The following is a 14,231-nucleotide window of genomic DNA, read 5'->3' on the forward strand; positions in this document are numbered from 1 at the left end:
GGATTTTTTTTTTTTTTTTTATTAAAAAAATATGACTCGCTCGTTTCCGATCGGAGATTTTTTTTTTTTTTTTTCATAAACCCGTGATGATGCTCACCTGAAGGCATCCATCATAATTTTCTTTAATAGAATTTTCTAGAATTTTTTTTTTTTTTTAATTTAAAGTTCGACATTTATTTTATTTCTACCCGTCCCGCCCCGCCCGCTAATTACAAATACGCTAACAAACAATTAAATTTTATTAATTACCGTTTTTAAATTGTTTCATTGAACGTTTGTTAAAAAAATAAAATTGAGTGGTTTTTTTTGTTGTTGTTGTTGCGGTTGTTGTGGTTGTTCTTGTTGTTGTTGCCATTTTTATAATGAAAAACGTGATTTTCAAAATTTTAAAATGCGCAAAAAAAAAAAAAATTAAATTTAAAACAAATTGACATAATGAGAAAAGTTTTAAACCCACGCAGCGAACGTTAAAACTTGATTTTTTAAACGCCGTCGTGTAATAAGATAAAAAAATTTAAATGCCACGATTGCCCTTCCTTCCTTCCTTACTCCCTCCCACGTCTTCTTCTTCTTTTCCCTCTAAAAATAAATATATAAAAAAAAAAAGTTGCTCAAATTAATTTTTTTTTTTTTACCATCTTCGTCGTTCTTCTACCATCACCCCCCCTCCGCACTACCGCCATTTTTAATTCTCCACGCATTTGAAAAAAAAAAAAAATAAAAAAAAAAAAGTTCTTTGAACTTTAAAAAAAATAAACAACAAATTTTCAATAAAAAGAAATGAAGAGGGGGAGGAGAAAGGGAGGGAGGAAGAAAGGGAGGAAATGAGGAAGGGACAATCACCTCGTCTCTGGATAATCCAGTTCCAGTTAAATTAATCGATAAACGAAAACAAATTAATCGATACACGTCAAATCGTGAATTTTTCCTTCTTTCTTTCTTTCTATTTACCCGATACGCCTTTCCCCCCAACCCCCTGCTTCGTCTTTTCCCTACGCATCTCTATCAAAAAGAAACAAACAAAATTGTAACGGAAAGGAAGCAACAACAAAAAAAATCCCTAAACTTTTCCGACAATTTCCAAACTTGCTTCCGTCATAAATATTATAAAAAACGTGGCGCGAGAATGATAATAATAATAATAATAAACAACACGCACGCAAAAAATCGATTGCGTGATTCTCAAACAAGTTGAATAAATTCTATTTTTGGAACGAATCCTCAACGGTTTTCATGATGAATCCGTGAATCATATTAAATTAAAACTCTCGAGTGCGTGTGTGTGTGCGTGCGTGTGCGTGAGTGCGTGCGGTAAAAATAAAACAATCCATCATACCCGAAAAAAAAAACTGCCTTAAGATAATGATAATAATATACCCGGATGATCGCGCTCGCAAAAAAAAAAACACAATCGAGAAATGCAAGCAACGCCCTTTTTTCCCCAACGATGTTCCAGAACATGTTTCCATGAGCGAGATTCATTCCAGCAGCCCGGAGGCTTCCTTTTAATTTTTCTTCGGGGCCAAAACAAAACCGAGCGTGGGTTTTTCTTTTTTTTTTTTTTTGCGATGACGTTTTCGCACAAATCTATTATTGTATTATATAATAACAATCTAAACATTATTCGCGCCTCGTCAATCCGCAACCTTGAAACCTGTTCGATTATTATTATTATTATTTTCTTTCTTTCTTTGCCGTTAACGATGTCTCTCTCTCTCTATCTCTCTCTCGGTCGTGGCATCAGAATGTTCGAAACGAAATTATTTAAAAAACTCGAAAGATCTCAAACGATGCTCATTTTTTTTTTAAAATCGGATTTTCCAATTATTATACTCCCTTCCTTTACTCAACAACAACAACAACAACCAAGTCGTTTGTAGGAGGTTGTTAAAAATTATTATCGTTATTATTTTCGATGTTTAAAAAGATTAATAAAATAAAAAAAATTTTAAATTACTTCGTGGATTTTTTTTTACAACGTCCAAAACGGAAAAACCGGATTTTGATTGCAAATTAAATTAAAAAAAGAGCCGACATGTTAAAATTTTAATTATAAAAAAAAAAAAAAATCCCGCAGATTGATGGATCCACGAATTTGAAATTAATTTGGTTGTTGTTGTTGTTCAGACAAACAACAAACAAACGACACAACCCCTTACAAACTTCGTTTTGGAAAGACAATATCGTCGACATTTTTTTTTTTTTTTTTTCGTGTCATAAGAAATTTGAAAAAAAATTTTTCAACTTACTTTTGTCGAATTGCGACGAGGTATAAGTTAAACGTTGATGCTATTTCCACGTCATTTCCATTAAACGTCCATTAAAATTTTGCCTTCGCTCCTGCTCTTGCTGCTGCTCCTGCTCCTCTTACTCTTCCTGCTGCTTCTTCTTTTAAAATGTTTTTCCCAATTTTTATTAATAATAATAATTATTCGAATGCAATTTTTTAAGTCTTTCATTGTTTATTCCCTTTTGGTTTATTTTATTTTCTTGCACGGAATCCAAAATTAGGATTTAGGTTAATCACGTGATCATTTTCAGAATTTCTTTTTGTCTTTGGTCCACGAATCATCCACCCTCTCACTTCTTTCCTTAATCCTGTACAGGGAATTGATGACGTTTCGACTGTTTGGCTGTTGGATGTCGCAATCCCCCTCAGTGAGCTATTATAACAATAAAGTATTATTATTATTATTAAGTATTATTATTATTAAGTATTATTATTATTAAGTATTATTATTATTAAGTATTATTATTATTTGAATTCAATTTCACGTAACAACAACAACATTTTAATAATAATATTTTTCATTTTGTGTTCGTTTGGCAAAATCAAATTAATTTAAATTCGTTTACGTTTCATCATTTTTTATGTCATCTAACAATAATAATAATAATATTTTTTATAGTTTGTCACTCGGCAAAGTTTTTTTTTCATAGGGAAGGGGGAGGAGGAGGAGGTCAAGGTTCAATTTATCAAAAGGATGAATTTTTTTTAAACAGATGTTGTTAAATTGATAAGTTTTTACGTTGCGATTCATCTCTTATGCAAATAAAGTAATAGATTTTATCATTATTATTATTATTATTATTATAATTAATAATAATCCATTTGATATTTATTTACATCATTGACGGTAAATATTTATTTAAATTATTAATCGATGATTATAATTATCGAATGATTGATAGTGAGTTATAATAACTTCCTCGCTCTTATCAATATGATAATAAAAATTACGTATACGATATTTAATAAATTTTTTTTTTCTCTCATTTATCACCGTTTCGTCATCGTTTAAAATAATAATAATAATAATAATAATAATAATAATAATAATAATAATAATAATAATAATAATAATAATAATAATAATAATTAATAATTTAAATCTTTTCAGTTTTCCATCTCCTCATTTTTTGTTGAAAATTATAAAAATCACCTTATTAAAATTCACAAAAAAAATCACACGTCATTTCTCTCTCTCTCTCTCTCTCTCTCTCTCTCTCTCTTCATATTATTATTATTCTAACGATTATTCACAAAAAAGAAAAAAGAAGAAAAAAACCAAACAAAACAAAACAAAAAAAAATTTAACGGTGTCAAGGAAAATTAAATATATATTATATAATTTGATAATCTTCCCACTTGTTACGAAATGGGGAGGTGCGGGGGGGTTGGGGAAATCACATGAGACGAAATAAAACCTTCTCTTAAATCTTCATCAATGTCCTCCTTCCTCCTCATTAAATCAATTGTAAAATCATTTCCCCTCCCCCTTTTCCCTTTTTTTTTGCAATGTCGAAGAAGATTAAAAACAACAACAATTTGTCAATGTAAACAAAGAACGAAAGTAACAAAGTGATAAAGTCCTTAAATTTTTAATAACAATACGATTTCTTAAAAAAAAAAAAAACTTTCAGGTACTAGGTACGATTATTGTATTTAAAAAAATAAATATATAAAAATATTTTTTCATTCGTATGTGAGACTACGATGAACTTTCCAGTCTTCTTCTATTTTTTTTTTTTTTTATCCATGTCATTAATGACCTTAATCGTCCTTGCCCTTGATTGTAAGATCAACCATTACTTGATCCCTGTTACTCATCAATATATTCCTCTCTCCCTCTCCCTCCCTCCCTCTCTCTCTCTCTCTCTCTCACTAAAAAAAAAAATGAATAAAAACTCAACTTTGGCAAGATTTGACTTTTTTTTTTTTTTTTTTTTTTTTATTGTAATGAATCATTCGGCGAGCCTTGAATGTTATTATTACTCATGATTTACAAGCGTACGCGGAACGTATAGCAATCACCATTGCAACCTTTTAACCTTTTCAATAGTCAACAAGAGATATTTTTCATTTGTTCAATAGTAAATTTTATGTCAACACAAAACATTATTTTTAAACCGAAACACTCTCAACCTTGAATATGAGTTAATACCTTAAGGTTAGAGTAGTAAGTATTTTACAAAATATAATTTTTTTAAGTTCAAAGTCACTCCAAAAAAAAAAAAAAATTTTTAACCGAAGAAAAAGAACTTTGTTTGGGGGGAGGGGTGGTGTGCGGGGGAACCAAATTTATTTTACTCGAATATAATGCAATTAAGAGTGTACTCACCATTTACAAAAGTAAATGTCATCTTATTTGATGAAAAAATACATGATGTAATTCAAAAATACGACATAATGGCTGAGATAATCTAAACTGGACCATTTTTTTAAAACGTGACGCCATGTGTAACCTGTATCTTCCTCTTGACTAGAATCAAACACAACTCCCAAATATGCTAAATGAAACATTGTCAATAATACTAAACAAATATTGACGAGAAATACCAAAGGATGATATTTTCTATACATGTGTCCACAAGTCGACTTGCAACTTTTTGCCTGAAAATAATAAAATGCCTCGATAAGTATGATGACAAAGCGAAATTGTATTCGAGTAATAATTAAATTTTAATTACCATAATGCAAGCACTGAAAGCTGTTGCTAATTTTTTTCTTAACATGACTTCAACATAAGAATAAACCCCTAGAGATAATAATACTGCACTTAATTGAAAGCTTATTCCATGCAATAACGAGCTTACCTGAAATAAATTACACAAATTATACAAATAATCGTTTATTATTTTTTGGTACGAAACAATATGTGAATAAAACTTACAGTATATGTAGACAAAATAGCAATGAAGTTTCCAAATTTTTTTGTCGTGTTGAAAATGTATATTTTTAACCAATTGTGCATTGGAATATTCCAATAAATAACAACATTTACAATCGATCTGGGAAATTCAACAGACAACGGTTTTGTAACTCCGTTGAAAATATTCGTAGAATAACCACTTAATAATATAGTTACTTCAGAGAGGTAACTCACAAAATAATGGCTGCTTCGAAAGGATAAGGCATCCCTAATAATAATTTATAAAACAATAGTAATTTAAAAATTTTACAACGAACAAAAAACAATAAGTGCAATTTTACCTGTAAGCAGCCAACCATTTCCAGTTTGTAGGAGGAATGAAATACTCACACCAACACGTTGATATTGTTAAAAATAAAAAAGCTAAAAAAATCTTGGCAATTATTTCAAATGCAGATCTAAAACTCAATTTTTCTTTGCAGTGTAAAGTATACTGATTAAACGATATCCATGGACCAAATATACATGAGTTGGGACATAATAAATATCCTGTAAAATACAAACAAATTATTAGTGACTTACACAAGGTGTGAAGTAACTCAAAAACATTTATAATTACCGATAAACTCGATAACACTTGGAGCAGTCTTCATTTTTCCCAAATCTAAATCGAGGGCTAGACTTATTGTTTTCATAACGATTATCATTTGTGAACCTCTAATTCGATGCCAATGTCTTTCATCTACTAAATACAGTTCACAAATCACAAGATACAAAAAGGTAAAAACAATAAGTGACAGACTTCTATATTTTACACACTGAAAGAATGTTGTGAGGGAAAGTAAAATATGACTAAAAAGAGCAAGTAAGAGTATAAAACATACACTGGTTGAAAATAAAAAATACAAACTTAAAAAACCAGTGACAAAACTGATTAAATGTTGAATAACGCTTGGTGTTTTGATACAACACAAAGAACACCTGAAATCAAATTATTAATTTTAATTTAAGAAATTCACATAAAATCCAAATTTTCTATATAATAATCAATTACCTATAAATTATACAAAAAATGAAAATGTGAGATACTGTTCTAAAAGATTCATATAATGTTGGCTTTAAGCACATATGAAAAATTTGTTCAAATGTGACATCAGGTTCTAAATTTTCATAGTCTTCATCATTCTCTCCTGTGTAATAATAAGGATCCTGGTCATTTTGTAGTTCACGATAATCCAAATCATAATCATAATCCATAATTAAAATGTTCAACTACCTTTTGACTTTAACCAGAATTTGGCATTCACCGCCGATCTGTCTTTAAAAAAAAAAATTGTATAATGGTTAGATTGAATTTGTTTAAAAATATAATTTAAAAACAAAAAAAAATTACGTTATGTAAATAATTCCGTACAAAACTACATAATGCATTCATAAAATTTATACTATTTAATTTCTTTCAATATTCGGTTTTACAAAAAATACGTTAATTAAAACATGATCACGTGACTAAAAATGGCACCTGTTGAAATTGATTTTCGTGTTTATATAAACTTGTCAGTAGCAGTATTAATAATTAAATAAAATTAAAACTTTTAATATTTATGTAAATATTTAATAATATTTTATTTATAATATTTCAAAATTAAAAAATTTCAAATAAAAAAAATACTAAATAAACGTTATAAAGTAACTAAAACCTAAATAATAAATATTTAACGAATGAGAATCGACAATTTAAAAAAAATTATTTTACCTTTATTTGCCTAAAAAAAAGCAAAAAAACCGCCAAAAATTTACTTAAATTATTTTATCATCGCAAACAAAAAAAACCCTTACACGTACAACAAATTTAAAATGCCTAATGTAACAAAAAAAAAAAAAAGAAAATTTTAATTCGACCGAATGAGAAGAGATACAACATTAAGAAATTAATGAAATAATTAAAAGGAAGTCGTCGTACTCACGTATAATTTATTTTTTAATTATTTAAAAGAACAAAAAAAAAAAAATTCATTTATAAAATAAATATAATAACTCCTCTCTTATGTGGATTCGAAATCTTTTTGGTAAAATTACTTTAATATTCTACATTAAAAACGGTTTTTTTTTTTTAAATATTGATAAACCGCCGGAAATGAGAGATAAAAGATAAAAAAAAAAAATTACATAATTAAAATTTTTAATTTATGTATTTAGAGACAGTCAGACTATAAGTCATTAATTTAATTTCTTTTCTTCTTAAATAAATAAATTAACGTCTTTTTAATGTTTTTTGAACGATTATTATTATGTATACATATAAGCCTATTAATTTTTCTTAAAACACGAAGCCATTTTATTCTTTACATTAATTATATATTTTTTTCTTTTTATATTTTCAATAGTTTTACATCATTTTCTATATATTACATTCTCGTATAATTATCATTTTTGAAAATTATTTAAATAAAAACTACACAACAGCTTGTGGAGAACCGTGATTATGTATTACGTTACTTTCAGTCGTGTACATTCCTGGAGAAGACATGGCTTGTCTCGTACTTGGAGTGATAATACACTGATTAAATTCTCCAAATTTTGCAAATGTTTTTGTAACTGCACAACCCTCTGGTCTTGTAAATGATGCTTGAGTTTCGGTTTCGCACCCGCTGGAAAATATAATTTTTTTTTTTTTTTTTTTTATAAATTTTATCCCGATGTTCCCCGATTAAATATTCAAAAAAAAAAAATTTTTTCTTACAAATGAGGTACTTTGGGCATTCCTTTAGGTAGATATCTTAATTTTGCATCGATCGGAAATAATAATTTATCGACCATGTTTGGATCACGATTATCCAAAACTCTACCGGAAACGACGGGAAATTTACAACCGTATCCGCGTCCCTAAAATGTATTTATAAAAATAAATTTTTATTATAACTCGAAGGCTAATTTTTACAACAGTTAAACAGGAAATGATTACTTTTGGAATGCCCATCGTTTCCGGAAATGTAATTATATCTTTCATAGCGATACCTCTTTGCTCTTGTACTGTAAAAGCTCTGTGAGCTAATCTACTCGTGCTTAAATATATATCTAAATATTTATTATAATTTTGAATGAAAGGCAATGATTCTCTTTCGTCTCTTCCCGTAAGTATCATCTAAAAATAATTATCAAACATATATATCAACAAATAATTAATATTAATAAAAAAATTGTTTACCCGACATGTTGTTTCACGCTCTATGTCGATCCCTTTCGAAGGTTTTTCAAAATCCCTTATAGGATATTCTTCTTTGTATTCGCTAATTTCAAACTTTCCCGGCAAAATGGATTTATCATATTTAGGATATTCTCTATGTTGTGATAATAGTTTCGATGGCAAATTATTTAAATTGTCATCCGCGATCGGTGCAACAAAATTTTCATCTAAATATTTTAAAAAACAAATATGGCCGAATACATAAAAACAAAACAAATATTTAATAAATAATTTTCTTCTCTTATATACGTACTGTAAGTAGTTTTTAATCCTTCTTTTGGCGTGTATATAATCCCGGGTTTATACGTTTCATCCGTTCTTATATAAGGAATAGGAGGAAAAGGCAATCTTTCCTGCATATCAACTTGTCCTGGAGTATAAGCTAATCCGATTTCATAAGATGTTTTAGGTTTTTGTTCTGCTAATGTCAACCTACAATTATAATCTAATTGTGCATCACCCATTTTTAATTTAGTTACGTTAATTATAAATAAATAAAAAATAATAATAATAATAACAACGTTGGTTTAAAAGTTAAAAAAACTTTGTTGTCGTCGGTAACTTGGCAACGACACCGGAAATAAACCATAGAGTAAAAATACCTTTTTTTTTTTTTTAAACTGACGTAATCGGACGTGATTTATAAAAAGTCGAATTACTCGTTATTAATAAAACAATTTTACCGCGAATGAACAATCTAACGATACCGTGATACATTCCATATTGATTATTTATTATTCCCAAACATTTAAGTATTTGCGGAATTGTTTTATCGTCGGATTTTATATAAATTGCATTCGTATCGTTTTTAATTAACGACGATGAACACGATTTTAATATTTCTTCCGGGTCGATGATTTGACTTAATTGAGTCAACATTACCAACTTATGAAAATAACGACTTTTTATCAGGTCTTGTGGACGTTCTATCCAATTATCTAAAAAAAAATGATAAGTATGGGTTAATAAAGATTTTTTTTTTGATGTAAATATTTAACTTTATGATATATTTTACCCCATTCCAGGCTCGGAAGGTGACACACATCTGGACCTTGTACTCTTGCCACGTCAGGAGCAAACATGTCACCTTGAAATGTACTTTTATTTTTAGCAGAAATCAATGCGGCATATATGGGAGTACCGTAAATTCTATAAGCCAAATGAACATTTCCCTTTGATTTATAACAATTAGAACTCCAACCGGTTATGAATGAAACTTCCGGATCTTTTTTCAAAACAGGAAGTAATTGTGCCATGAAAAATAAAAAATCCGGCGATGGTATTACGTCAGAATCAATAACAATCAAATAGTTTTTAGTTGGATGAAATTTATTCGATAATTCTTGTGCTCCCGATAATTTTTCTTCGAACGTTGTGAAATTATCCGTTTTAATGAAACGGACATTATATATTTTTGCAATATCTTTAAAATAAATAAAAATTATGTAAACAAAAAGGTTTTCTTGATGTTTTCCCCCTCTATTATTTGTCAACATCTTACTTTCAATATCTTCATTATTTTCCCAATGTAATATTGTAATTTGTTTCTGTACAATACCAGGTTGGTGAATTAAGCTATCCATGGATGATATTAAAATTTCTATATTTGTACTCGCATAAATATAAATCGGTAAAGTATAAACTAAATTATTTATTAGACTTTTATTTGTTAATAAAGCTGGCATAATCATGTCGAATCTTCCTTCGTTACAAAATCCCTTGAATTCGGAATTTGTTTTTTTTTCGCAAAATTTATTTTTTTTAACGTTTGTTTTAAAAGGTTCGTCGGCTATGGTGAATTTTTTCGGTATATTTTTAGGTATGCATCCTTTAAATTCAATTCTATTTGCCCATTCATTATGATTTGCATACGTTAACTTTTCGTATATGGTAAAACCTAACAGACGAAAAAAAACAATTAATAAGGAAGGGGGGTTTAAATTAGGGAGAAAATTTTACAAAAAAAAATAAATTTGGGTTTCATACCATCATTACTTTTTTGCGTTATCATATACCATTGAGAACGAAATTGTAAATTTTGTATTTTACCACTTCCTAAATTATTTAATAAATCAATCGTTTCCTTTTTTAATTTTTTCGAAGCTTCGTCATACGTGAATGCAATTATTATATCATTTTCTGATATTCCTTTTATCCAGGAGGAAATTTCATTTGAGTTATTATATTTGTACGTATCAAAATTTTTTACTGAAATTATATCAAAATTATTCTGCTGAACAACTGCTATGTTGAGACCTCGTGCATCGGATTTTTGCAATGGTTTTATTATGTTCAAACCATTTATGCATAATTTCGGTTTTGTATTTGGAAAACAACCGGTTGATAAAAAAATTGAAAATGAATTTTCCGGACATGATTTTTGCAAACCGCAATTTTTTTCTATTTTCAATACCTAAAAAAGTTTAAAAACAAAATATATAAATCTCAATTATTTTCGAGCAAAATAATATATAATAGTTATTATTTATTTTTTTTTTTTTGTTAATAAATACATCCACAAATTCTCCAGATGCGCTATTTTTTCTTTCGAAATAAGTCGATGAAAAATGTGGATTTCCGTTTACTAAATCAAAAAACGGTTTCGAACTCGCCACTGTTATAATAATAACTAAGAAAAAAACATATGACAAATTAACTGTCATTTCTTAATCAATAACTTCCTGAAAACAAATTCACTTTATAATAACATTTTAATAAAAATAAATAACTATCACTCGCAAGCACAAAATATAAATTAGAAACTAATTTTTTTTCAAAAAAACAAATTTGCAGACGACGCCTCCCCGTCATATTGATTTTTAACCGGTAAAATGTAACGCGGTAAGTAACACGCTCTACCGTAAAAAAAACAAACTAATTTTTTTAAAAATGGCGACATTATTTTCGTAACGACTGTTTTAACGTAAAACGTTCAAAAGTGATAATCATAAAAATTTTAAACGGCAAAAAAACATAATAATAAGCAAAATATTTATACATATATATATATATATTTTTTTGTGTGTATTAAACAATTCGTAAGAAAAAAAAACAACAACACAGACGGTTTGACAACACTGTTAAACAAACAAAAAAATCATCACGTACAAAATGGCTATAAATATGGATTATATTTTTAAATAATAATAATTATTTAAATATATGGATTAAAATTCGAATGTTATACATATGAATAAATAAATCAAAAACTAACACTGAGTTCCGACAATATCAATTTCATCATCGCTATCATCACTATCACTATTACAACCATTCATACCATCATTATTATTATTATTATTAATTAACGAATTTCTTTTTTTTTCTTTATCACTATTATTAATATCTAAATAATTTCCATAATAATATTTCGATGAATCATTTGATTTTAATTTACGTATAAGTTGTTCATCATCATCATTATTATCATCATTATTCCCACGTGATACGCGATATTTACATTTTTCTAATAATTTATATTCATTTTCTTTCGAATCGAAATATTTTTGAACGATGCCATTATTAACGTATTTATCCGTTGATGGTATACCATCGTAATTATTATTATAAATATTTATTTTGCAGTCGTTTGAAGAAATTGAACCGTTTGACGTTCTGGAAAAATCCACCGGAACATCTTTAATAAAAAAATAAAAAATAAAAATTTTTTTTTTTTTTACCATCTTTCGACCAACTTTCGGGTTTTATTGGGGGAGGGGAGGGAGTCAAAATTTAACTTTGGGAAAAAGGTTTTCAAGGGGGGCGGGGCGGGGGAGTAAAATATCGATGCTGCATAATAATAATTTTTAACTAATGAAAACTATTTACTTCTAAGAAAGTAAAAACAAAATTTTCTTTTAAAGATATAAAAGAAAATAAGAAAACTTTTCACTTTTGTCACATCAAAGTAAATTTTCTCAATATAAAAAGTTTTCTTTTTTTTGTTGTAATTAATTGAAAATTTTCTTTCGTCTTGTTGTAATTTGTGGACGACTTTCTTCTTTCTTATTTTCCTTAAATTAAATCATTTATATATAATTTTCCGGTAAATTAACCGTTTTTCTTACATTTTCGAATAGAAAAAAACGTTAAAAATTTCAATTTAAAAAAAAAAAAAAACGGTTGACGTAACCCCCCCACGAAATTCATCGTATTTTCCTTTATCGTCGGCAGCCATTTTGAAAAAACCATTTTAAATTACTACCATTTATTTATTTATTTAATTATTTATTAATTGTTGGGTTTTTTTTTTTTTAAATTATTTAAATATTTATTTTACTTACCCGTGCTGTCGTCTGCTACCGTCTGCCTATTCTTATCGTGATTTATTTTTCTTAATTGTTTTTTGTACTTCATTCTTCTGTTTTGAAACCATGTTTTCACCTTTAAAAAAAAAGAAAAAAATTTAATTATTGTTACTGTTGCTGTTGTTTCTGTTGTTATGTAAAAACTTACTTGAGTTTCGGATAAATTTAATGCATTTGCTAATTCAACTCTTTCCGGTGTCGATAAATATCTTTGGGCTTCAAATCTTTTTTCTAAACCTGTTAATTGATGATCGGAAAAAACCGTTCGAGCTTTTCTTCGACGACAATGTTTACCCGTTAAATCTAAACCGGTAAATAAAGTACCGAACGGTAAACCTGTTCAAAAAAAAATCATTATTATTAATTCGACGGGGAAAAAATCACAATAAAAGGGGGTAAAAATAATAATAATTACCAGGTGTTGATAAAAAAAAAGGTTCAGGCTCGTGAAGGTAATGATGTACAGCAGGAGGATGATGCAAATGTGAATTACCAGGTGGTAATAATGTTCCGTGATAACCTTCCGGTATTGATAATCCAGATACCTAAATTTCCAGCAGGAAAACAATTCAACATTTTTCCTTTTGTTTTTTGGTAAAAAAAAAATTTTTTTTTAAAAATAAAAATCGTACCTGAGTTAAAGATGGCTTCTGATGACGAAATAAAATATCTTTTATTAAAAAAGATGTTCGGTTATTATTTGATCTGGAATCTGGAATCCTTCTCAACTCCATTTTTTTTTTTTTTTACCACCGAACGCGTATTTTTACGTAAAACACCAAAAAAAAATCACAAAAATGTAAATTTTTTTTAAAAAATTAATCCGTTACAAGTAATAAAACTTTTTACCACCGAGTAATAATAATAATAATAATAATAATATTATTAAAGGAAAATTGATTACGTAAAATCAAACACTTTTCCCATGTTCGTTAATCCTTAAAAATAAAATGATAAATGAACCGTTTTCGGGTTTTAAATTATAAAATTTTCACTTTTCGATAATGATGATGATAATAAATAAAAATAAAGATGGTGAAAAAAGAAAATTTTTTTTTTTTTTTCCAGAGAAAAAACTCCCGTTCAAATATTCAATTAAATAAAGAAACATTTTTCAAAAAAAAAAAAAAAACATTTTGTAGGCGGAGACAATAAAAAATTTTCAAATATTTTCATTGGCTAATAATTTTCACCCCTTAGCTGTTGCCGGAGCAACCATTTCCGGTTTCCGGATATTTCTCTCTATGTAGAAAATCTCCCCCTCCCCCCTCAACGATTGTTAGTTAAAAAAAAAAAAAAAAAACAAATTCTAAAATGAAGTCAATATGAGATTTATTATCATTCGCTGATTTGGTTTTTATTATCGTCGTCGTTTTCCCTCCTCCCCCCCTCCACCCCACCCCACCCTCTTACCCACCCCCCATTTTTTTTTTTTTTTTTTAGTTTTCCAATAATTTTTTTTCGTACTCGCTTTCGAAAAAAAAAAAGTAAATTTCACACACAACCCCGATGGAACGAACGATT

General features: G+C 28.0%; 3 protein-coding genes across 3 annotated transcripts; all 3 read right to left on the reverse strand.

Annotated features, from left to right (window-relative positions):
- Positions 1-4,645: 4,645 nt before the first annotated feature.
- On the reverse strand, positions 4,646-6,410 carry Phum_PHUM569150 (porcupine, putative; the record flags this gene model as incomplete). Its single annotated transcript, XM_002432036.1, has 6 exons — positions 4,646-4,894; positions 4,972-5,097; positions 5,175-5,421; positions 5,495-5,702; positions 5,773-6,134; positions 6,208-6,410. 6 exons carry the CDS (start codon positions 6,408-6,410, stop codon positions 4,646-4,648), a joined length of 1,395 nt encoding a protein of 464 aa, XP_002432081.1.
- Positions 6,411-7,608: 1,198 nt separating this feature from the next.
- Positions 7,609-11,211, reverse strand: Phum_PHUM569160 (uncharacterized protein; the record flags this gene model as incomplete). The annotated part of the gene is made up of 11 exons (XM_002432037.1): positions 7,609-7,804; positions 7,897-8,039; positions 8,119-8,298; positions 8,362-8,567; positions 8,654-8,845; positions 9,084-9,338; positions 9,416-9,823; positions 9,902-10,297; positions 10,387-10,813; positions 10,920-11,014; positions 11,136-11,211. The coding sequence occupies 11 exons, from the start codon at positions 11,209-11,211 to the stop codon at positions 7,609-7,611; spliced, it is 2,574 nt and encodes an 857-aa protein (XP_002432082.1).
- Positions 11,212-11,609: 398 nt separating this feature from the next.
- Phum_PHUM569170 (brain-specific homeobox protein, putative) lies at positions 11,610-13,441 on the reverse strand (the record flags this gene model as incomplete). Its single annotated transcript, XM_002432038.1, has 7 exons — positions 11,610-11,746; positions 11,798-12,037; positions 12,286-12,413; positions 12,680-12,783; positions 12,856-13,043; positions 13,123-13,252; positions 13,340-13,441. The coding sequence occupies 7 exons, from the start codon at positions 13,439-13,441 to the stop codon at positions 11,610-11,612; spliced, it is 1,029 nt and encodes a 342-aa protein (XP_002432083.1).
- Positions 13,442-14,231: the final 790 nt, after the last annotated feature.

The sequence above is a fragment of the Pediculus humanus genome, genomic scaffold (assembly GCF_000006295.1).
Source record: "Pediculus humanus corporis 1103172108302 genomic scaffold, whole genome shotgun sequence".
NCBI classification, from domain to species: Eukaryota; Metazoa; Arthropoda; class Insecta; order Psocodea; family Pediculidae; genus Pediculus; species Pediculus humanus.